The sequence below is a fragment of the Oncorhynchus mykiss genome, chromosome 5, assembly GCF_013265735.2.
Source record: "Oncorhynchus mykiss isolate Arlee chromosome 5, USDA_OmykA_1.1, whole genome shotgun sequence".
NCBI classification, from domain to species: Eukaryota; Metazoa; Chordata; class Actinopteri; order Salmoniformes; family Salmonidae; genus Oncorhynchus; species Oncorhynchus mykiss.
The window spans coordinates 77,588,487-77,613,542 of NC_048569.1; the positions used below are offsets into that span (position 1 = coordinate 77,588,487).

General features: G+C 42.8%; 1 protein-coding gene across 5 annotated transcripts in view; it reads right to left on the bottom strand.

Annotated features, from left to right (window-relative positions):
• LOC110524608 (ecotropic viral integration site 5 protein homolog) overlaps positions 1 to 25,056 on the bottom strand; it is a 59,390-nt gene that overhangs the window by 30,165 nt on the left and 4,169 nt on the right. For 3 of the 5 annotated variants that reach the window (XM_021604432.2, XM_036978449.1, XM_021604431.2), the window contains exons 2-3: positions 9,212 to 9,465; positions 3,096 to 3,285 (exon numbers count right to left, since the gene is read on the bottom strand). In XM_021604432.2, coding sequence (XP_021460107.2) covers positions 3,096 to 3,285; positions 9,212 to 9,405 — 384 coding nt within the window. In that variant the 5' untranslated portion in view covers positions 9,406 to 9,465. Of the gene's footprint in view, positions 1 to 3,095; positions 3,286 to 6,268; positions 6,398 to 9,211; positions 9,466 to 11,580; positions 11,618 to 25,056 lie in introns of those variants that run through there. The other 2 variants (XM_036978447.1, XM_036978448.1) reach the window with 2 other exon arrangements.

Genomic DNA, 25,056 nt, shown 5'->3' on the forward strand with positions numbered 1-25,056 from the left:
CGTGTGACAACACATGCAGAGTATCAATACATCCAAACATCACACCTGCGGGACAGGTACAGAATGGCAACAACAACTGCCCGAGTTACACCAGGAACGCACAATCCCTCCATCAATGCTCAGACTGCCCGCAATAGGCTGAGAGAGGCTGGACTGAGGGCATGTAGGCCTGTTGTAAGGCAGGTCCTCACCAGACATCACCGGCAACAATGTTGTCTATGGCCACAAACCCACCATCGCTGGACCAGACAGGACTAGCAAAATGTGCTCTTCACTGACGAGTCACGGTTGTGTCTCACCAGGGGTGATGGTCGGATTCACGTTTATCGTCTAAGGAATGAGCGTTACACAGAGGCCTGACTCCGGAGTGGGATCGAATAGGAGGTGGAGGTTCTGTCTTGGTCTTCGGCGGTGCGTCACAGCATCATCGGACTGAGCTTGTTGTCACTGCAGGCAATCTCAACGCTGTGCATTACAGGGAAGACATCCTCCTCCATCATGTGTTATCCTTCCTGCAGGCTCATCCTGACATGACCCTTCAGCATGACAATGCCACCAGCCATACTGCTCGTTCTGTGCGTGATTTCCTGCAAGACAGGAATGTCAGTGTTCTGCCATGGCCAGCGAAGCGCCCGGATCTCAATCCCATCGAGCACGTCTGGGACCTGTTGGAATGGAGGGTGAGGGCTAGGGCCATTCCCCCCAGAAATGTCCAGAAACTTGCAGGTGCCTTGGTGGAAGAGTGGGTTAACACCTCACAGCAAAAACTGGCAAATCTGGTGCAGTCCATGAGGAGGAGATGCCCTGCAGTACTTAATGCAGCTGGTGGCCCCACCAGAAAGACTGTTACTTTTGATTTTGACCCCCCCTTTGTTCAGAGACACATTATATTTGTTAGTCACATCTGTGGAACTTGTTCAGTTTATGTATCTTATGTTCATACAAATATTTACACGTTAGGTTTGCTGAAAATAAACCCAGTCGACAGTGAGAGGATGTTTCTTTTTTTGCTGAGTTTAGTAGGCCTAGCCTATAAAAAGCTGATGGGATGCTCCTCTATTTAGTAGAGGCCATCACTCTGTTTTCTCATGCAATTGCATAGCCTTTAGAAATGTTGTGCAACACAAGCTCATCATCTCTCATGAAGTGTTTGATTAGATGTTTTATTACATTTATGTCCGAGTGATTAGAGGGACAATATATTGCTGAGTACCAGGCAGTTAGCAAGTTAGGTAGGCTACTAATGACCATCAGCAGCATCAGAGCTTGGAGAAGCCTAATTACTGTGACTAAACGGTCATGTGGAATTGACTGTCTTCATGACTCGTGACCGCCGGTGTGGTGGTAATTCAATCCCCGTAACAGCCCTAGTCACGCAGCCGAGGTCCAGTGGAAGGTTCTCCACCACTAACACACAATGCAAAACTAATGCATAACAGCACCTCAGATTTACAATTAGCTTTTTTGTCGGTGACCAGGCTTACGATTCGAACACACCGACAGCGTCATTGCACAAAATAGTACGCAGCTTCATCTGGATATGTATGCAATAAAAGCTCAACTTCTGCTACCATTTCTGTTAAGCCGTCTACGCATACAGTTTGACGCATACATTCGATAAATCCAACATATACATCACACCGAATGCACTGCAACTGCCTCTGCAACGCAATGCTGTAAGGAAAATGCTGTGTTTCATTGGAAATTAATTGAAATTCTGGTGTACCAAAATGCAATGATGCTGTCGGTGTGTTGGAAGCAATACTGTTGGTCCAGGAAACACGCCCTGATGGGATGGGGCCACAGTGTCTCCTGACCCCTCCTGTCTCAGCCTCCAGTATTTATGCTGCAGTAGCTTGTGTCGGGGGGCTAGGGTCAGTTTGTTATATCTGGAGTACTTCTCCTGTCTTATCCGGTGTCCTGTGTGAATTTAACTATGCTCTCTCTAGGAGGACCTGAGCCCTATTACCATGCCTCAGGACTACCTGGCATGATGACTCCTTGCTGTCCCCAGTCCACCTGGCCGTGCTGCGTCTCCAGTTTCAGCTGTTCTGCCTGCGGCTATGGAATCCTGACCTGTTCACCGGACGTGCTACCTGTCCCAGACCTGCTGTTTTCAACTTCTAGAGACAGCAGGAGCGGTAGAGATACTCTTAATGATCGGCTATGAAAAGCCAACTGACATTTATTCCTGAGGTGATGACTTGCTGCACCCTCGACAACTACTGTGATTATTATTATTTGACCATGCTGGTCATTTATGAACATTTGAACATCTTGGCCATGTTCTGTTATAATCTCCACCTGGCACAGCCAGAAAAGGACTGGCCACCTCATAGCCTGGTTCCTCTCTAGGTTTCTTCCTAGGTTTTGGCCTTTCTAGGGAGTTTTCCCTAGCCACCGTGCTTCTACACCTGCATTGCTTGCTGTTTGGGCTTTTAGGCTGGGTTTCTGAACAGCACTTTGAGATATCAGCTGATGTACGAAGGGCTATACAAATACATTTGATTTGATTGACTGATTCAGATGTCATTGACATGGGTAAATCAGACTGTGCGACTAGAGAGACACCATCAGTTGGCAGTGAGCACTAAGAAGCTACATTTAGAACAGGGTTCACACTGTAAAATCAAGACAACAGTAGTAAGGGTCAGTGAAAGACATAGCTGGCCTTGGGAAAAAAAATCTGAACTGCGTCTATATAGTATCAATACCAGGAAACAAAGAGACTGCTGTACTGTACTGAATGTATTCACTAACTTCATTGATTAAAAATATTTGTGCAACTTGTAAGCGAAGATAGGAACCTTGTATTATTCGCTATTCTCTGAAGTATTCAGGTGAGGATGGAGAGGAATCGAGTACAGATTGAGATTCACCAATAGTCTCTCACCTATAGGTTTAGGGCCAAGGGGAAGGGGTAATGGTTAGGGCCAAGGGGTTATGGTTAGGGCCAAAGGGAAGGGAGTGAATTGAGACTGGCTCTTCCAGAGTTGCCTTTGACTCTTACAAAAGGCCAATAATAGTCTCTCCCTTTTTAAGCTTGTCCCCAGGCTATTGTGTGCAGGAAGTGTGTAGCGCACGAGAGTACTCACCTTGAGCTGCTTCTCGTTCTTCTTGCGGAAGTCCTCCCACTCGTTAACGATGCGTCCCCAGAGGATCCAGGAGTCCTCCTCCAGGTGAGACAGATTGGAGGAGGCCGAGGAGCTGGACACCAGGCTGGAGACGCTGTTCCTCCTGGAGCCGTTCACAGAGCGGAGGGACTTACTGTCCGTCTCCAGCAACCTAGAGACACAAACAACATGCATGAGCTTCTCTTGCCAAATATGACCAGCATATAACCATTATACTCAGGCATACATGATCTCCAATGAGACATTATGTTGGGAGTTCGGACTGAATGAGAGAGCATTTCATTCTATGTTCGTAAGTGAAGGCAGCACAAATTACAGACATCAGATATAGATTATTTAATGTAGCTTTAGCTGCTAATGTACCAAATCAAGAATAAACACACATAACTGGTCAATCTGAAACATTTCATTAGTGTCAATAGATGGGCTTCCCGAGTGGCGCAGTGGTCTAAGACACTGCATCGCTGTGCCACTAGATATTCTGGGTTCAAGTCCAGGCTCTGTCGCAGGCGGCCGCGACCGGGAGACCCATGGGGTGGCGCACAATTGTTCCAGCATCGTCCGAGTTAGGGGAGGGTTTGGCCGGCAGGGATGTCCTTGTCCCATCACGCACTAGCGAGTCCTGTGGTTGGCCGGGAGCAGTGCACGCCGACACGGTCGCCAGGTGTACGGTGTTTCCTCCGACACATTGGTGCAGCCGGCTTCCGGGTTAAGTGGGCATTGTGCCAAGAAGCAGTGCGGCTTGGTTAGGTTTCGGAGAATAGACGGCTCTCGACCTTTGCCTCTCCCGAGTCCGTACGAGAGTTGCAGCGATGAGACGAGACTAACTACCAATTGGATACAACGAAATTGGGGAGAAAAAGGGGTAGAAATAAAAATATTTTAATAAATAGATAGTCACTGTTACAGTAGAAAGGATCAGAAATGCATTGATATGGGCAGTGTGGGTTTATGCTTGAGGCAAGTAGCCCAATAACTGATGCTGAACATTTATCCAAATCGTGCTGGCACTGGTAGACGGTGAAGCCACTAAATTCTAGCGCAGTACTAAAAATGGAAAAGCTCATTCAATACAGAAGAATTAGCAGTGAGATGTAGTACAGCTTTATGACAGAGCCATAGCCAAGGAGAGCCCACTGCAACAGCATCCCCAGTGATGAGCCCTGGATGTAGGGTCAATGGGGTTACAGACAGTACTAGGGACAAAGTACATCTCTTAAAAAAAGGTTGAGAGAACAACACATCCTTTCACAGCACTTTCGTTTGAGGTGCAAAATGCAATGAACATGGTGGATAGGAAAGCCTTGAACAACCATCATGATCACTATATCAGGGTCACTACAATATCAATCAGGCTGATATTTCATGGAACATTTAACTTGCATTAATGTCCCAAGTGACAGAAAGCAAAGTGGACTTAGTTGATTAACTATTACTTCAATGAGATCCTACATTTGTACTAATCCCTAAACATTAACCTTAAAAAAAAAAAGCCATGACACGTCAACAGTAAAGTGGGTCAATACAAAGTAGCCTAAATAACTACCTGGAATCTGGTCTCATCTATTAGATTGAAAACATTCCTGAAAGTGGGTTGGTGAGAAAAAGCTGCAGGAGTATGTTTAAGTTCACAGCAGACTGACCTTGTATCACTATCAATTAATGTGCCAATGTGTTTGTCGCTGGAGCTGTAAGACTGAAGTTAACAGACTCTGGATCAGGTTCATTAGGGAACGCAACAGAACATATTTTAAAACAAATTGTAACAGAAAACGCAAATTAGCATTTCTCAGCAGACAAGTCCAGGCAGTCCCTCCCTGTTTCAGTCAGTATTCTTTCCGTTTAGTGCCATATGAACAGGGCCCAGGGCTGTGAGAGGGAACCATGCCTCCCAACCTATGCCGTGCTGATGAGCCCATGTGTCCCAAATGGCAACCTATTCCCTATGTAGTCCTGGTCAAAAGTAGTGCACTTCATAGGGAATAGGGTGCCATTTGAGAAGAGGCTATGGCCTATGCTGGGACACAGAGGCTCAGAAACCTGATCTCAGAAAAGGGGCCTGGGCCTCTCGGCTCCAGGGTGACGTCACTGGGAGTGCTCCCAGACTGGGTAGGGTTACAGCCATATTTGGGTCAGGGGGAAGGGGGCCAGGGTAGGCCTGTGTTACAGGGACAGCTAGGACAGCACCAGCAAGGGTTTTACATTTAGGACATACATTCAACATGTTGGGAAAGGTAGTAAATATTGCAGATGATTAATACTGTGTCGTTGGAATAATTTAAACAGTGACAGCTGCTTGCTTAATTAAAACATAGCTTTGCTTTCAAAGGCCACAGATCTAGAAAGCAGTAGACTAGATACCAGACTATGTATCATGAGATGCCTAAAAAAGTGACAAGGCTAAATGTAGAGCTCAATGTCATCACAGCTATACTGGGATGTGAGGGAATACACTACTAAGATATAGGCTAAAGGTTTAAGCCATCCTAACAGGACGCAAGGTTGCAGTAGCAGCCCATGGCTTCTAGCAAACATGCAAGATAACACTGAGTGTGTTCTTAAGAGGCCGTGTGGAAGCAGGAAGGGTAGGGAATGTTGAGGTCATTGATAAGGTTTGTCTCTGGCCTCAGTGGCCTGTAGGCCTAAAGCAACAAATGTAGCCTAGAACAGGGAACAAACAATCCATTTCAACCATGGATGAAGAAGCGTCCACATATTCTCCTCTCCCTCTCTCCTTGGTAGATTTCATCACACTGTCATTTTCAGAAATATTCCAAAATGTTGATACACTGTTTATACTAGGCACACACTGACAGTCAGAAAACCTGAATTTCCTATGTAGCCTAGCCACTGCTCCTCCGCTAATAATTCACCAGTCGACAAAACATTCCATGTTGGGTTCTTACAGATGGCTCAAAACAAATACATCAAACCATTGTAAATTTACTGAAAAGATCCAGTACAGCACAGAGATTCGTAGGAGGAACAGAGGATACAAAGGAACTATTTAAACAAGTTGCTCTGTCGCTAAAATAATTCATGTCAGTTAGACTTTGTCCTCAGTTAAGGCCTCTCGGTAACGAGAAGAGAGCCATGGCATCTAGAAAGAAAGTTAGGATCCTCGTGCTGCTTACCAGGATAAACTCATGGTGCTGTCTTCATGTTTTTGGTGTGTAGTTAGAAGATCCAGAGAAGCTACCAGCCTTCACCTAGTGAACTGGCTGAACTGAGTCTGGCACTAGTCTCTCTCAAACTCAAACCTCTTATCTACTTTGCACAGTACAAAGGCCTTCCCCTTCTCACTGTGTGTGTGTGTGTGTGTGTGTGTGTGGCATTACATTAGTATCTGTGATACTGCATTGATCTCAAAGTACACAAGTCTTCCCTCGGTGCTCATAGATGTATAAAAACCTACTTTTGATGCACCTGCAGGTCAGTGTCTTCCTGCTCAGTCAGAAAGTGAGGATAACTAGCCCTTTACATAAAACTAAGATCGAAAAACTGCCTGTTCATAATTTTATATAGCTTATTCTCATCCATTTTGGTATTTAAAAAGAAACAAGGAATTTCAACAACAGTGTGACATAATACAACTTTTTTTGTTATTTCTTTAGTTGAAAGATTCTTCCTGCAATGAATGTGTACTTCTTCAAAGACACAGTGCTGGTTCGGAGGATACAACTTGTATTTTCTATAGGAGTCAATTAAACTTATCAGCTCGGAAAAACTTTGTAATCTCTGATAAAAATGTAACATTTCTGTAGACGAGTCAATTTCAAACCCCAGTCACGATGATCCTCAAGACTGTACCTCCTACCCATGACACTGCAACAATAGCTCTAAATGTCGTGCTTTTTGGTCCACCAGCCACTCAGATTTTTTACCAGTCCAAATATTTTTTTGACATAATTAAATAACACAAAAAAAGCAGATGGCCATGCTTTGTAATGTTTCTAAAACAAATGTATTAGTAACCGGTAATGTGGTATATTGCTCAATTACAAAAAAAAAGTGACCCGAGTCTCTTGATCAAAATATAAAAGAGACAAAATATTCAGCTGCCCCTTTAAAGCTGTGGTTACCGTGGTAACAGGGCCACTCGAGTCCTGTCGTGTGTGTGTGTGTGTGTGTGTGTGTGTGTGAGAGAGAGAGATTTAGGATCTGATTAGGGAGTCTCTTCACTATCAGTTGAAGCAGCAGACAAATAAACATTGAAAAGCAACCCGAGCTTGTGAACAAAACAAATGTAAATAGCCAAGAATCACGAGGACAAAGTCTCACTTTACAGACTTTCGAGTAAATTAGACCAACTTTTATGCCTGTATGCAGAGCCTCCAAAAATGTATCTATCAGCACTTAATTCATTGCACACAGCTCCCCTGCCAGGCAGTATTGCTGCACGAGGTAGGATATACAGTAGGATTAGTATATCTTTGTGCAATTAGCAGCTATGAACCAAAACAGCAGAAATACTTTGAAAACAGCTACTGCAGCCTTTTTCTAACCCCAGCATGTACTCATACTTGACTTTTTACTATTTTTATTTGCAAATGTAATAGAGCCCCACAGTGGAGGTGTCATAATACCCATACAACCTTGGGGTCAAACAGGGAAATGGTTCCAATTGTTTTCCAAACATAAAAAAAAATTCCCTATGGGAAAAATCAAACACTTAAAAACAAGGGCTGTGTTTTGTGTAGGCTTACCCTGGCGTGACATTTTGATAACAATGTATATCTCTCTTTCATAGGGAAAAATGAATAGTGGAAAAACAATTGGAACCATTTCCTTGTTTGACTGCTATGTTTTATGGGTATTATGACACCTGTTATGACTCATACGGTGGTACTCTATGCTCGCACTGTAGAGCGTTGCAAATTGACCACCCACCAACGTGGCTGGTGAAATAGACATTCTTAGCCGCCAACACCTAAATTTACCCCGTGGAGGGAGAGCCTGATGGAAGAGGGAGGGGCAGCAGGGACAGGTGCCAAATGAAAGAGGCCAGCTGTAGCCCTGCTTGAACTAAACACCCCACCTGCTGTCCACCCTCTGTTGAGTAAGGTGCTTAGAGGTCTGTCCTGGACAATAAAAAGTTGACCTTTCCCCCCTATAATTACTTTGAACAGGAGTGACTTCTGAATAATACAACTAATGTTGTAGTAACTTCTGAATAATAAAATCAAAAGGCAGTCTAAATCAAGACTAAAGAGCTAGATCTAAGTTTATGTATGGTTTTAAGCTAATCGGTTTTATGGTATAGTCCATGGATAGTGAGACTGCTAGCGAACTAAGAGGTTAAGAATCACTACTACTGACTGCTCCTCTACTCAGTTGATGTCTTAACGGATGTTAGCCAAGCTTTATAAAGCATAAGGGAAACAAACCTATTCAAATATCATTCTCACTTCTCTCACACGGCAGACTGTTCAGAAGATTCAGCCAGTATTAGCTTTTATTAACTGCAACATGTGTCCTACTACTACAGCTTATCATCTCAGCCCCACGAGCATCGCTCTCACACTTCAGACAGATCAGTACAGCCACATCTCACAGGGCTCTGACTGCAGTCTTCTTCATTTGAGATTGCCGTACCGAGTCGTCGTCCCAAATGGCAACCTATTCCCTTTATGGTGCACTACTTTTGATCAGGGCCCATCTCAGGGCCCACCTGCTACACTTCTCAGGCCTTGTCGTTTCCATGTCAACACTCAGACTGCTCATAAAAGCAGGGTGAGAGCTACAGGACGGAAAGAGGGAGAGAAAGGGGTCGAGTGGAGGGGACAGCAGAGGCTGTGTGTTGAGTCCTAATGCACTTCTCTTGTTTCAGCTAATGAACACTTCAGGGACAGAGTGTGGCTGTAGGCCTACTTTTACTTAGATCATTGTGAAAATGTCTTTGTAGCCACTGTCAGTCACTGTTATTGCTAGACAATTAAGATTGATATAACCACTGATTTTGTCACTGGTCTAACCAATGCAAATGTTGTTCATGAAAAGAGGAAAGGGAACAAAAACGTATTCATATGTTGACAGAACTTGATTGATTATTTCATTAATTCCTAGCTGGCGCTCACCTGTTCTGCTCCTCCAGCTTGGCGAGCAGTTCCAGTTCATCTGGGCTGAGCTTAGCGGGAGATGCCGACGTGGGAGACGGGGAGAGGGATGTTGAGGAGGCGGCTGTGGTGGTCTGCAGGGACGAGGGCACCGTTGCCACCTGGACAGACGAGGTGGCGACCTGGCTAGCCATCTGACTAACCGTGTGTGACATGGAGTTCTTCACCCATGAGAGAGTAGAACTCAGCTTGCCTGCAACCTTATCAGTCGCCACCTGTGGAGAGAAGCATGTGAGCTGTAGGAGGGATTTACAAGCACACTTCCTTCCTTCTGTCTGTTTTATGCATTTTGGGCTTTCTTTCCTGCAATGTTTGAGTTTATGGACACTGTCAATAGTCATGTTTGTTCTCTGGTTGTCCAACCATCTCTAGACATATTAGAACACTGATTTGTGACTGTTACTGTGTAGTAAGGCTTTTCTTGGTGTGGATCCATGCTTCATCTAACGACTGTCTCTTGTTGTTTTTTCTTCTTCGTCACACTGATGCATCAAGAATTTACAATACAGACTATTAAATGCAAACGCCGCAGCTTGAAGGAAGAAAAATAAACTGTCTCAGTCGGTCATTGATACAGTGCCTTCAGAAAGTATTAATACCCCTAGACTTATTTCACATTGTGTTGTGTTGCAGCCTGAATTCAAAATTGATTAAATAGATTTTTCCAACCATCTATGCACAATACTAAATAATGACAAAGTGAAAACATGTTTATTTTATTGAAAATGAATGTCAAATTTCAGACCACTGAGTTAATACATGTTAGAAACACCTTTGGCCGCGATTAAGCTATGAGTCTTTCTGGTTAAGTCTCGAAGAGTTGTGCACACCTGGATTGTAGAATATTTGCACATTATTATTTTTTAAATTATCCAAGCTCTGTCAAGTAATGAAAAGGTGAATTTGTCTCCCAGTATGTTGGAAAGCAGACAAGGTTTTCCTCTAGGATTTTGCCTGTGCTTAGCTCTATTCCGTTTATTTTTATCAAAAAAAAGAACTCCCAATCCTTGCCAATGATAAGCATACCCATAACATGATGCAGCCACAACCATGCTAGGGAAAAAATGAAGAGTGAAACTCAGTGAAGTGTTGGATTTGCTTTGCTACATTTTTGGCAGTTTTACTTTAGTGCCTTATTGCAAACAGGATGCATGTTTGGAAATATATTTTATTCTATACAGACTTCCTTCTCACTCTGTCATTTAGGTTAGTATTGTGGATTAACTACAATGTTGTTGATCCATCCTGTTTTCTATCACAGCTATAAGACTCTGTAACTGTTTTAAAGTTACCTTTGCCTCATCCTGAAATCCCTGAGTGGTTTCCTTCGTCTCCGGAAACTGAGTTAGGAAGGATGCCTGTATCTTTGTAGTGACTGGGTGTATTGATGCACCATCCAAAGTGTAATTAATAACTTCCCAATACTCAAAGAAATATTCAACGTCTGCTTTTTTAAATTATTTTTTAATTTTTTTTTATTACATCCATCTACCAATAGGTGCCCCTCGTTGCGAGATATTAAAAAACCTCCCTGGTCTTTGTGGTTGAATCTGTGTTTGAAATTCACTGCTCGACTGAGGGACCTTACAGATAATTGTATGTGTGGGTTACAGATATGAGGCAGTCATATCCATGCCGCTTACTATGTGACTTGTTAAGCACATTTTTACACCTGAGCTTATTTAGGTTTGCCATAACAAAGGGGTTGAATACTTATTGACTTAACACAATTTTTTATTACATTTGTAAAATGTCAATAAACATAACTCCACTTTGACATTATGGGGTATTGTGTGTTGGCTGTAACACAACTGTGGAAAAAGTCAAGGGGTGTAAATACTGTTTTAAGGCAGTGTACATATTGAACGTATTCAGTTACATCACACCACTCAATCCAATGAAACTGACACCACTAGTGAGAATGTTGTGAGATCCAATGGCCTATAATACTATAGTCTACCATCATGATACAGTAGGCTATGTCTTTCCATCTGAGGAATAGGCCTACAGGAACATTGGATTAGCAAACAATGTGTCTTTGTCCAGCTGAATTAAAAGGTGACAAACGCACATCTAAACTGGATGAATACATGCTAAACTAAACCAAGAGTTCCTTGTAAAAAAGGGACACGAGACAACACTAAACAAGCTGTTTATAAGTCACCAGACATTTCACAACAGACAGTGGTCCCATACTGTAGGCCTTTGTGCTTGAGTTGTAACTAACTGTGTAGCCTATGGCCTGACAACGACACTACAGTATGGGACCAGGCTAGACATAGGCTAGTTATAGGCTACCACACTATTCAAATCCTCCCAGATACTCCTACCTGTAAAGAGTGCTGCTATTCCAAATGTAGTCTTGACAATCCATGCAGAAATCCAATCAGTATCAACAAAATGAAAACAAGTTAGAAAAAAACTCCCACCAGAAAAGACTGCCAGGATCAGCAACACTCCAGTTCTTCTCCTAACCTAATTTGACACCAAGGCTTAACTCTGTCTTTTGAACAATCGTCTCAAAATAAGTTTGCGGTGTGTCTTCCGGTACTTTGCAGTCATATGCTGATCATAGTGTCAGGGCAGACAAGGTCAAAGTTCTGTTCCTCCTCCTGAGATATTCAAGACAGCACAGTGCTGCCTGGCACTGCAACTGGAGTTGGTTAAATCTTTCCTTTCAACTGTAGTCCGCAAGACAAGAGCCTCTGGAATTCACCTGACAGCGGGTGGCTCAGAACAACGTCAGTCACCAACTCATGTCACATCACACAAACTTAGAGTGCACTACTAGAGACGTAACTTTGACCTCAAGAGGAAGTATAAGGAACCTCAGTCATCAAGCAGGTTTTTGTTGTTCTGTCAAAAACAGTGAGTCACTTGATTTCTAGATCATTGCGAATATTTCCTGACCGTCAATTTCCTTATAATCACCACAATAATAATCCATGTCCACGCGAGCGGGAAACACTATCAGTCCTGAGGAAGAATTCAATCTTATCACTCTCTCAGAATGACATGTACACAGTACAGTTTCCACTAGCTATAGGCCTAATCATAATGTCTGTTGCAAAAAATAATAATACCCATTTAGTGTTGAGAACAACTAACTAGTCTGCATGTTGTTTTGGCTGACAAACTCAAGCCCATGGCTCTACCCAGTCCCTTGACGCAAAACGTTTCGAAAGCAGCAGCTGTTACCATTCTGCTGGAATGAAAATACAGACAGCTGTTTCTCTGGAGAGAAGACGCCTATGTCCCCACCTGCAACATATTTCTATCTAGTGCTGTGGTGGGACGAATGTTAGAGGGTGAGGCAAATTTGACTGTTGAGTTACTGAAATAGAGGATCATTGTATTAGACCTAGGCGGCGTATATATACACACTGCTCAAAAAAATAAAGGGAACACTAAAATAACACATCCTAGAACTGATTGAATGAAATATTCTTATTAAATACTTTTTTTCTTTACAGAGTTGAATGTGCTGACAACAAAATCACACAAAAATGATCAATGGAAATCAAATGTATCAACCCATGGAGGTCTGGATTTGGAGTCACACTCAAAATTAAAGTGGAAAACCACACTACAGGCTGATCCAACTGATGTAATGTCCTTAAAACAAGTCAAAATGAGGCTCAGTAGTGTGTGTGGCCTCCACGTGCCTGTATGACCTCCCTACAACGCCTGGACATGCTCCTGATGAGGTGGCGGATGGTCTCCTGAGGGATCTCCTCCCAGACCTGGACTAAAGCATCCGCCAACTCCTGGACAGTCTGTGGTGCAACGTGGCGTTGGTGGATGGAGTGAGACATGATGTCCCAGATGTGCTCAATTGGATTCAGGTCTGGGGAACGGGCGGGCCAGTCCATAGCATCAATGCCTTCCTCTTGCAGGAACTGCTGACACACTTCAGCCACATGAGGTCTAGCACGGTCTTGCATTAGGAGGAACCCAGGGCCAACCGCACCAGCATGTGGTCTCACAAGGGGTCTGAGGATCTCATCTCGGTACCTAATGGCAGTCAGTCTACCTCTGGCGAGCACATGGAGGGCTGTGCAGCCCCCCAAATAAATGCCACCCCACACCATGACTGACCCACCGCCAAACCGGTCATGCTGGAGGATGTTGCAGCCAGCAAAACGTTCTCCACGGCGTCTCCAGACTCTGTCACGTCTATCACATGTGCTCAGTGTGAGCCTGCTTTCATCTGTGAAGAGCACAGGGCGCCTGTGGCGAATTTGCCAATCTTGGTGTTCTCTGGCAAATGCCAAACGTCCTGCAAGGTGTTGGGCTGTAAGCACAACCCCCACCTGTGGACGTTGGGCCCTCATACCACCCTCATGGAGTCTGTTTCTGACCATTTGAGCAGACACATGCACATTTGTGGCCTGCTGGGAGGTAATTTTGCAGTGCTCTGGCAGTGCTCCTCCTGCTCCTCCTTGCACAAAGGCGGAGGTAGCGGTCCTGCTGCCGGGTTGTTGCCCTCCTACGGCCTCCTCCACGTCTCCTGATGTACTGGCCTGTCTCCCGGTAGCGCCTCCATGCTCTGGAAACTACGCTGACAGACACAGTAAACCTTCTTGCCACAGCTCGCATTGATGTGCCATCCTGGATGAGCTGCACTATTTGAGCCACTTGTGTGGGTTGCAGACTCCGTCTCATGCTACCACTAGAGTGAAAGCACCGCCAGCATTCAAAAGTGACCAAAACATCAGCCAGGAAGCATAGGAACTGAGAAGTGGTCTGTGGTCACCACCTGCAGAACCACTCCTTTATTGGGGGTGTCTTGCTAATTGCCTATAATTTCCACCTGTTGTCTATTCCATTTGCACAACAGCATGTGAAATTTATTGTCAATCAGTGTTGCTTCCTAAGTGGACAGTTTGATTTCACAGAAGTGTGATATATATATATTCAGTCTTGGAGAGCAACACTGATTGACATAATGCCATTACATCTCTGGGAGCCGAGTCATGACTTCACACTTTAACCATATCATGTCATTTAGATCTACAGTACTAATGAGGCCTGACTAACATCTTTAGAGATATTCCTCAAAAGGAAACCCCTTCTTGAAAGGCTAACCTCAAGTCACTTACTCAATTTACACACAAGCCCACGAGAGCAGATGATATTGCTACCAGAGAGAGTCTCTGAGGCGTGTTCTGAAAAGTAACAACTCCTCAGCTCTTCTTCCCTGACCGTCTACATCAGTTATACTTAGAGGCAATTTGCTGCGTTGTGAAAATGCCAGACCAGAGCTGAATCCGAGCCGACATCCACCAAAACCTCATGCATTTTGAGTTACTGTAGCTTAATGAGGAAGAATAGAGCTGGAGCGCCATCAACCACCCTAAGCACACAGCCAAGACAACGCAGGAGTGGCTTCGGAACAATTCTCAGAATGTCCTTGAGTGACCCAGCCAGAGCCCAAACTAGAGGTCGACCGATAATTTTTCAACGCCGATACCGATTAAAAAGCAGATACCGATTAATGAGCCAATTTTTTAGATTTGTAATAATGACAATTACAACACTACTGAATTAACACTTATTTTAACTTAATATAAATCAATAAAAACTATTTAGCCTCAAATAAATAATGAAACATGTTCAATTTGGTTTAAATAATGCAAAAACAAAGTGTTGGAGAAGAAAGTAATATGTGCCATGTAAAATATGTGCCATGTAAAAAAGTTCCTTGCTCAGAACATGAGAACATATGAAAGTTGGTTGTTCCTTTTTAACATGAGACTTCAATATTCCAAAGTAAGAGGTTTTAGGTTGTAGTTAATATAGTATTTATAGGACTTTCTCTCTATACCATTTGCATTTCACATACCTTTGACTATTGGATGTTCTTATAGGCACTATAGTATCACCAGTGTAACAGTATAGCTTCCCTCCCCCCTACCTGGGCTCGAACCAGGAACACATCGACAACAGCCACACTCGAAGCATCGTTACCCATCGTTCCACAAAAGCAGCGCAAGGGGAATAACTACTCCAAATCTAAAAGCGAGTGACGTTTGAAACAGTATTAGCGCACACCCAGCTAACTAGCTAGCCATTTCACATTGGTTACACAAGCCATTAGGCTGATAGGCCTGAAGTCATCAACAGTGCTGTGCTTGCGAAGAGCTGCTGGCAAAACACACAAAAGTGCTGTTTGAATGAATGATTACGGGCCTGCTGCTGTTCAGTCGGACTGCTCTATCAAATCAGACATAATTATAACATAATAACACACAGAAATACGAGCCTTTGGTCATTAATATGATCGAATCCGGAAACTATCATCTCGAAAACAAAACGTTTATTATTTCAGTGAAATACGGAACCATTCTGTATTTTATCTAACGGGTGGCATCCCTAAGTCTAAATATTCTTGTTACATTGCACAACCTTCAATGTTATGTCATAATTACGTAAAATTCTGGCAAATTAGTTCGCAATGAGCCAGGCAGCCCAAACTGTTGCATATACCCTGACTCTGCATGCAATCAACACAAGATAAATGACAATTTCACCTGGTTAATATTGCCTGCTAAACTGGATTAGTAGTTATAACTAGTGATTATGATTGATAGTTTTTTTTATAAGATAAGTTTAATGCTAGCTAGCTATTTACCTTGGCTTCTACTGCATTCGCGTAACAGGCAGGCTACTCGTGGAGTGCAATGGTTAGAGCGTTGGACTAGTTAACTGTGCGGTTGCAAGATTGGTACCCCTGAGCTGACAAGGTAAAAATCTGTCGTTCTGCCCCTGAACAAGGCAGTTAACACACAGTTCCTAGGCAGTCATTGAAAATAAGAATGTGTTCTTAACTGACTTGCCTAGTTAAATAAAAGGTATTGAAAATAAACAAATTTTGTTCGGCGCCCCAAACTACCCAAAATACCAATTTCCGATTGTTATGAAAACTTGAAATCGGCCCTAATTAAATCGGCCATTCCGATTAATCGGTCGACCTCTGGCCCAAACATCTCTGGAGAGACCTAAAAATATCTTTGCAGCGACGCTCCACAACCAACCTAGCAGAGCTTGAGAGGATCTGCAGACTCCCCAAATACAGGTATGCCAAGCTTGTTGCGTCATACCCAAGAAGACTTGAGTAGGTAAATGCTGTCAAGGTGCTTCAAAAAAATACTGAGTAAAGCTCTGAATACTTATGTCCATGTGAGTTTGTTATACATTATTTTTCTAGAAACCTGTTATTGCTTTGTCATTTTGGGGTATTGTGTAGATTGAGGGGGGGGGGGGGGGGGCAATTTAATCAATTTGTGAATAAGGCTGTAACGTAACAAAATGTGGAAAAGTGAAGGGGGTTGAAAATTTTCCAAATGCACTGTATGCGCATTTCACTGTTAGGTTTTAATCACATGCAGGTAACTGGCACAGTAGAGTGCACTCAGGTCACACAATTAATTAATGGCTTGCTTAGCTCACATGACAAAAAAGCTGGTTAAGTCTCAATGATGCACCAACTTTGTTTCACTTCTTAAAAACAGTTCCAAAGAAATGTAAGAGTCAAGCATCTAGGCTAAGTTAAGGACCTTAATAATGAATTATTTTTAGCCTGCCGATGTTAAACACACACGTTGGGTGACTTTTGGCCCATTACTCCTGACATAGCTGGTGTAACGGAGTCAGGTTAATAGGCCTCCTTGCTTGCACACGCCTTTTCAGTTCTGCCCACACATTTTCTATAGGATTGAGGTCGGGGCTTTGTGATGGCCACTCCAATACCTTGACTTTGCTGTCCTTAAGCCATTTTGCCACAACTTTGGAAGTATGCTTGGGGTCATTGTCTATTTGGAAGACCCATTTGCGACCAAGCTTCAACTTCCTGACTGATGTCTTGAGATGTTGCTTCAAAACATCCACATAATTTTCCGACCTCATGATGCCATCTATTTTGTGAAGTGCACCAGTCCCTCCTGCAGCAAAGCACCCCCACAACATGATGCTGCCACCCCCGTGCTTCACGGCTGGGATGGTCTCCCCCTTTTTCCTCCAAACATAACGATTACATTGCACTCCACGAGGAGACTGCCTGTTACGCGAATGCCGTAAGCCAAGGTAAGTTCCTAGCTAGCATTAAACTTCTCATAAAAAACAACAATCAATCATAATCACTAGATAAACTAGTAATATCATCAACCATGTGTAGTTATCTAGTGTGTCCTGTGTTGCATATAATCGATGCAGTGCGTATCGTTGCTCCAATGTGTACCTAACCATAAACATCAATACCTTAAAATCAATACACAGACGTATATATTTTTAAACCTGCATATTTAGCGAAAAAAATCCAGGTTAGCAAGCAATATTAACTCTTTTGGATAGGAGTGAACAGCCTCCTACTCTGTCCCAGATGCTAATATATGCATATTATTATTGGATAGAAAACACTCTGAAGTTTCTAAAACTGTTTGCATGATGTCTGTGAGTATAACAGAACTCATATGGAAGGCGAAAACCTGAGAAAAATCCAACCAGGAAGTGGGATATCTGTAGTTTTTCAAAGCTTGGCCGACCGAATACACAGGGTCTATGGAGTCAAGTTGCACTTCCTACGGCTTCCACTAGATGTCAACTGTCTTTAGAAACTGGTTTGAGGATTCTACTATAAAGGAGGGGCTCATGAGACCTGTTTGAGTCAGTGGTCTGGCAGAGTGTCGCAGGCTCTTGATGCGTGCTCCCGACAGAGTTAGCTCTTGTTCGAGTGCTTTTCTTCAGACATAGGAATTCTCCGGATGGAAGCTTATTGAGGTTTTATGTTAAAAACATCCTAAAGATTGATTCCATACATCGTTTGACATGTTTCTAAAGGACTGTAACGGAACTTTGAGTTTTTGTCTGGACGAAGTGCTTGCGCCTCATGAAGATGGATTACTGGGCTGAACACGCTAACAACAAGTGGCTATTTGGACATAAATTATGGACTTTATAGAACAAATCAGTCATTTAGTGTCGAACTGGGATTCCTGGGAGTGCCTTCTGATGATCATCAAAGGTAAGTGAATATTTATAGTGTTATTTCTAACTTCTGTTGACTCCAAAATGGCGAATATTTCTCTGGTTGGATTGGGCTCTGTGCTCCGTTCTCAGATTTATGTTTCTTCCGTAAAGTTTTTTTTAAATCTGACACAGCGGTGGCATTAAGGAGAAGTCAATTTAATTCTGTGAATAACAGTTGTCTTTTACCAATGTTTATTATGAGTATTTCTGCAAAATCACCGGATGTTGTGCAGTAATGTTTTGATTGCACGTGAAGCTCCAATGTAAACAGAGATTTTGGACATAAATATGCACATTATCGAACAAAACATACATGTATTGTGTAAGATGATGTCCTATGAGTGTCATCTGATGAAGATCATGAAAGGTTAGTGATCAATTTTATCTATATTTCTGCTTTTTGTGACTCATGCTGGAAAAATGGCTGTGTGTTTTTTTGACTTGGCAGTGATCTAACAATCATTTGTGCTTTCGCTGTAAAGCATTTCTGAAATCGGACACCATGGGTAGATTAACAAAGAAGTTTCTTTCGTTTGCTGTATTGGACTTGCTAACCAGGTGAAATTGTGACACTTCTCTTGCGTTCATTGCACGCAGAGTCAGTGTATATGCAACAGTTTGGGCCGCCTAATTTGCCAGAATTCTACGTAATTATGACATAACATTGAAGGTTGTGCAATGGAACAGGAATATTTAGACTTATGGATGCCACCTGTTAGATAAAATACGGAACGGTTCCGTATTTCACTGAAAGAATAAACGTCTTGTTTTCGAGATGATAGGTCATTAATATGGTCGAATCCGGAAACTAAGGCTCGTATTTCTGTGTGTTATCATGTTATAACCAAGTCTATGATTTGGTAGAGCAGTCTGACTGAGCGATGGTAGGCACCAGCAGGATCATAAGCATTCATTCAAACAGCACTTTTGTGCGTTTGCCAGCAGCTCTTTATGACTTCAAGCCTATCAACTCCCGAGATTAGGCTCGTGTAACCGATGTGAAATGGCTAGCTAGTTAGCGGGGTGCGCGGTAATAGCGTTTAAAATGTCACTCGCTCTGAGACTTAGTGGTTGTTCCCCTTGCTCTGCATGGGTAACGCTGCTTCGAGGGTGGCTGTTGTCGATGTGTTCCTGGTTCGAGTCCAGGTAGGAGCGAGGAGAGGGGCGGAAGCTATACTGTTACACTGGCAATACTAAAGTGCCTATAAGAACATCCAATAGTCAAGGTTAATGAAATACAAATGGCATAGAGAGAAATAGTCCTATAGTTCCTATAATAACTACAACCTAAAACTTCTTACCTGGGAATATTGAAGACTCATGTTAAAAGGAACCACCAGCTTTCATATGTTCTGAGCAAGGAACTTAAACGTTAGCTTTCTTACATGGCACATACTGCACTTTTACTTTCTTCTCCAACACTTTGTTTTTGCATTATTTAAACCAAATTGAACATTTCATTATTTATTTGAGGCTAAATTGATTTTATTAATGTTTTATATTAAGTTAAAAGTGTTAATTCAGAAGTGTTGTAATAATGACAATTACAACAAAATAATAATAATAATAAAATAAAACATTTTTTTAAATTGGACGATTAATCGGTATCGGCTTTTGTGGTCCTCCAAGAATCGGTATCAACGTTGAAAACGTTGACCTCTAGTATGTTTGGCAGCATGACTGAAGGAGGCTTTGTTGCGAAATAGGAAGCCGATTCTAGATTTAACTTTGGATTGGAGATGCTTAATGTGAGTCTGGAAGGAGCGTTTAAGTAAAAGTTTAAATAATATATATAATTTATTTATTTATTATTATTATTTTTAATTGGCCGATTAATCGGTATCGGCTTTATTTGGTCCTCCAATAATCGGTATCGGTATTGAAAAATCATTATCGGTCGACCTCTAGTAAAAATCCAAATAACTTCACAGATCTTCCTTGTGAAGGGTTTAAACACCCCATGCTTGTTCAATGAACCATAAACAATTAATGAACATGCACTTGTGGAACGGTCATTAAGACACTAACAGCTTACAGACGGTAGGCAATTATGGCGACAGTTATGAAAACTTAGGATACTAAAGAAGCCTTTCTACTGACTCTGAAAAACACCAAAAGAAAGATAATGACAGATAATGGTCCTCGCAGTGGCAGACCATGTGTAACAACACCTGCACAGGATCGGTACATCCGAACATCACACCTGTGGGAAAGGTACAGAATGGCAACAACTGACCGAGTTACACCAGGAATGCACAATCCCTCTATCAGTGCTCAGACTGCCCGCAATAGGCTGAGAGAGGCTGGACTGAGGACTTGTAGGCCTGTTGTAAGGCAGGTCCTCACCAGACATCACTGACAACGACGTCATCTATGGGCACAAACCCACCGTCGCTGGACCAGCCACGACTGGCAAAAAGTGCTCTTCACTGAGGAGTCACGGTTGTCTCACCAGGGGTGAGGGTCGGATTCACGTTTATCGTCGAAGGAATGAGCGTTACACCGAGGCCTGTACTCTGAAGCGAGATCGATTTGGAGGTGGAGCGTTCATGGTCTGGGGCGGTGTGTCACAGCATCATTAGACTGCCTGCAATGACAACAAGCTCAATCTAAACGCTGTGCGTTACAGGGAAGACATCCTGCTCCCTCATGTGGTAACCTTCCTGCAGGCTCATCCTGACATGACCCTCCAACATGACAATGGCACCAGCCGTACTGCTCGTTCTGTGCGCGATTTTCTGCAAGACAGGAATGTCAGTGTTCTGCCATGGCCTAGCGAAGAGCCCGGATCTCAATCCCATTGAGCATGCCTGGGACCTGTTGGATCGGAGGGTGAGGGCTAGGGCCATTCTCCCAAGAAATATCCGGGAACTTGCAGGTGCCTTGGTGGAAGAGTGGGGTAACATCTCACAGCAATAACTGGCAAATCTGGTGCAGTCCATGAGGAGGAGATGCACTGCAGTACTTAATGCAGCTGGTGGCCACACCAGATACGGTTACTTTTGATTTTGACCCCCCCCCTTTGTTCAGAGACACATTATTCAATTTCTGTTAGTCACATGTCTGTAGAACTTGATCAGTTTATGTCTCAGTTGTTGAATCTTGTCATGTTCACACAAATATGTACACTTTAAGTTTGCTGAAAATAAACGCTGTTGACTTTTTTTGCGGAGATAGATATATATCAATATATATATATATATATATATATATATATATATATATATATATATATATCTGAGTTTAGATAGAACATTTGTGGTAATTTAGTTTGTTTCCTTTCATGTTATCCAGGCATGTGTTACCCAGGCATCTATTGGGGTATCAGTAAAAAGCCAGGCTCTACTATACCACCCCCCCTGCATCCCGAATGGCACCCTATGAACAGGTGGTAGGCTTCCCCTACTGACATTCCTCTCAGCAGCTTGTCCTATGCAGTCTTGAGTCTCCCCTACATAAATCCTCAGTGGGTGCAGTCAGTGATCATTTCCTCTTTTGTTAAGCCAAGGAACAGAGGGGTGAATGGGGCCCGACTCAGAAGCAGCATCCCAAATGGCACCCTATTCCTTATATAGTGGACTATATAGGGAATAGGGTGCCATTTGCAACCCAGCCAGAGAAGCATTCAGCATGGCTAATGAAAGACACAGCAAGGCCTGATTCTGAAGTCTGAATAAAGGGCTCCTCAGCAAACCAACATTGCCATTGAGATCAGGGAACTAAAACTCACAAAGAGACTGAGAAAGGCATCTCCTTATCTGTGCTTGGGGACTAAGCCTACAGCAGACAAGAGCAATGTACCCAGTGCCACGCTGCTGAATAGACCAACATGGCACTATTAACCTAACTAGGATAAGCCTTGAAAAGCAGAATTTCCCTTATGTTTTCTACAACGTAAAACAAATCCAGCTTTCAATTAAGCCTATTTTCTTAATTAAATGCAGGGCTCTACCGCGCAACCATTTTACTCCCATATGCACCTAAATATTCTGCTGTGCGACCTGGAATTCTTATTTAGGAGCACCTGTGCACCCAGAAAACAAAAATCACCCAGATGATAATTGTGGCAATGATAACTTCACTGTACTGCAGCCCGATTGCCATGGAGAATACAGAGTGCAGATTTGTGACCGTCACGCTTGCACCATTACTACAAAGAAAGTGGCTTGTTACTGCAAATATTTTTCATTGTGCTTCTCAATTTCCTTTTTGTGCTCCTACTTAGGCGCACACGTGATCCTTGAAAACAAATAAAAAGTCCATGTAGAGCCCTGACATGCTGTGAATTATCATAACTTTTTCAGTAAATAAGCATGAGGAAAATCAATGTTTTGCTTTAATCCATTGCTGTCACTTCTGGATGAGAAAAGAAAAGAGAACTGAATATTATTTGTAATGCACTTGCACACAAACATATTTTCTCCACTCCACACAATAAGCACTCAAATCACAGTGTGGCACTGTAGGGAGATTAGAAAACAATTTTAAAATGTGGGCCACCTTCAGAGAACAGTGGCTAGAAACCCTTTGGAATTACCTAAATTTCTGAATAAATTTGTCATACAATTTGATCTGATCTTCATCTAAGCCACAAGACAAACAGTCTGCTTAAACTAATAACACAATCATACGTTTTCATGTCTTTACTGACCACCGTGTAAACATTCGCAGCACAGGGTGGGGAAAGTATGTGAACCCTTGGATTTAATAACTGGTTGACCCTCCTTTTTGCAGCAATAACCTCTAACATTTTCTGTAGTTGAGGATCAGCCCTGCACAACAGTCAGAAGGAATTATTTACCAGTCCTCTATACAAAACTATATCAGTTCGGCAATATTATTGGGATGTATGGTATGAACCGCTCGAGGTCATGCCACCGCATCTCAATTGGGTTGAGGTCAGGACTCTGACGGGGCCACTCAAAAATACGTATTTTCTTCTGTTGAAGCCATTCTGTTGTTGATTTATTTCTGTGTTTTTTGTCGCTGTCCTGTTACATCGCCTAACTTCAGTTGAGCTTCAATTGGCGGACAGATAGCCCTACATTCTTCTGCAAAATGTCTTGATAAACTTTTCTGTTGATGATAGCAAGCTGTCCAGGCCCTAAACCATGATGCTCGCACACACCATGATGCTCCAGAACGGTTTTGATGTTGGTGTGCTGTGCCTTTTTTCTCCACACAGTGTTGTGTGTTCCTTCCAAACAACTCAACTTCAGTTTAATCTGTCCACAGAATATTTTGCCAGTAGCGCTGTGGAACATCCAGGTGCTCTTTTGCGAACCTCAGACGTGCAGTAATTATTCATTGGACAGCAGTGGCTTTTTCTGTGGTGTCCTCCCATGAACACCCTTCTTGTTTAGTTTTTTACGTATTGTAGACTCGTCAACAGAAATGTTAGCATGTTCCAGAGATTTCTGGAAGTCTTTAGCTGACACTCTAGGATTCTTCTTAACCTCAGTGAGCATTCTGTGCTGTGCTTTTGCAGTCATCTTTACGGGACCGCCACTCCAAGAGAGAGTAGCAACAGCGCAGAACTTTCTCCATTTATAGACAATTTGTCTTACCATGGACTAATGAACATCAAGGCTTTTAGAGATACTTCTGTAAACCTTTCCAAGCTTTATGCAAGTCAACCTTTCTTAATCTTAGGTCTTTTGAGATCTATTTTGTTCAAGGCATGGTTCACATCAGGAAATGCTTCTTGTGAATAGCAAACTCACATTTTGTGAGTGTTTTTTTATAGGGCAGGGTAGTCCTAACCAACATCTCCAATCTCATCTCATTGATTGGACTCCAGGTTAGCTGACTCCTGACTTCAATTAGGTTTTGGAGAAGTCATTAGCCTAGGGGTTCACATACCTTTTCCAACGTATACTGTGAAAGTTTAAACTATGTATTCAATATAGACGAGAAAAATACAATAATTTGTGTGTTATTACTTTAAGCACACTGTTTATCAATGGTTGTGACTTAGACGAAGATCAGATCAAATTTGATGACAAATTTATGCAGAAATCCAGTTAATTCCAAAGGGTTCACATACTTTTTCTTGCCACTGTACATTCCAGGGTGCTTCCAAAAGTGTTCTATGGGAATGGGGATGCTTCCAAAAGGGTTCTATGGGAAAGGGGATGCTTCCAAAAGTGTTCTATGGGAAAGGGGATGCTTCCAAAAGTGTTCTATGGGAAAGGGGATGCTTCCAAAAGGGTTCTATGGGAAAGGGGATGCTTCCAAAAGGGTTCTATGGGAAAGGGGATGCTTCCAAAAGGGTTCTATGGGAAAGGGGATGCTTCCAAAAGGGTTCTATGGGAAAGGGGATGCTTCCAAAAGTGTTCTATGGGAAAGGGGATGCTTCCAAAAGTGTTCTATGGGAAAGGGGATGCTTCCAAAAGTGTTCTATGGGAAAGGGGATGCTTCCAAAAGTGTTCTATGGGAAAGGGGATGCTTCCAAAAGTGTTCTATGGGAAAGGGGATGCTTCCAAAAGGGTTCTATGGGAAAGGGGATGCTTCCAAAAGTGTTCTATGGGAAAGGGGATGCTTCCAAAAGTGTTCTATGGGAAAGGGGATGCATCCAAAAGGGTTCTATGGGAAAGGGGATGCTTCCAAAAGGGTTCTATGGGAAAGGGGATGCTTCCAAAAGGGTTCTATGGGAAAGGGGATGCTTCCAAAAGTGTTCTATGGGAAAGGGGATGCTTCCAAAAGTGTTCTATGGGAAAGGGGATGCTTCCAAAAGTGTTCTATGGGAAAGGGGATGCTTCCAAAAGTGTTCTATGGGA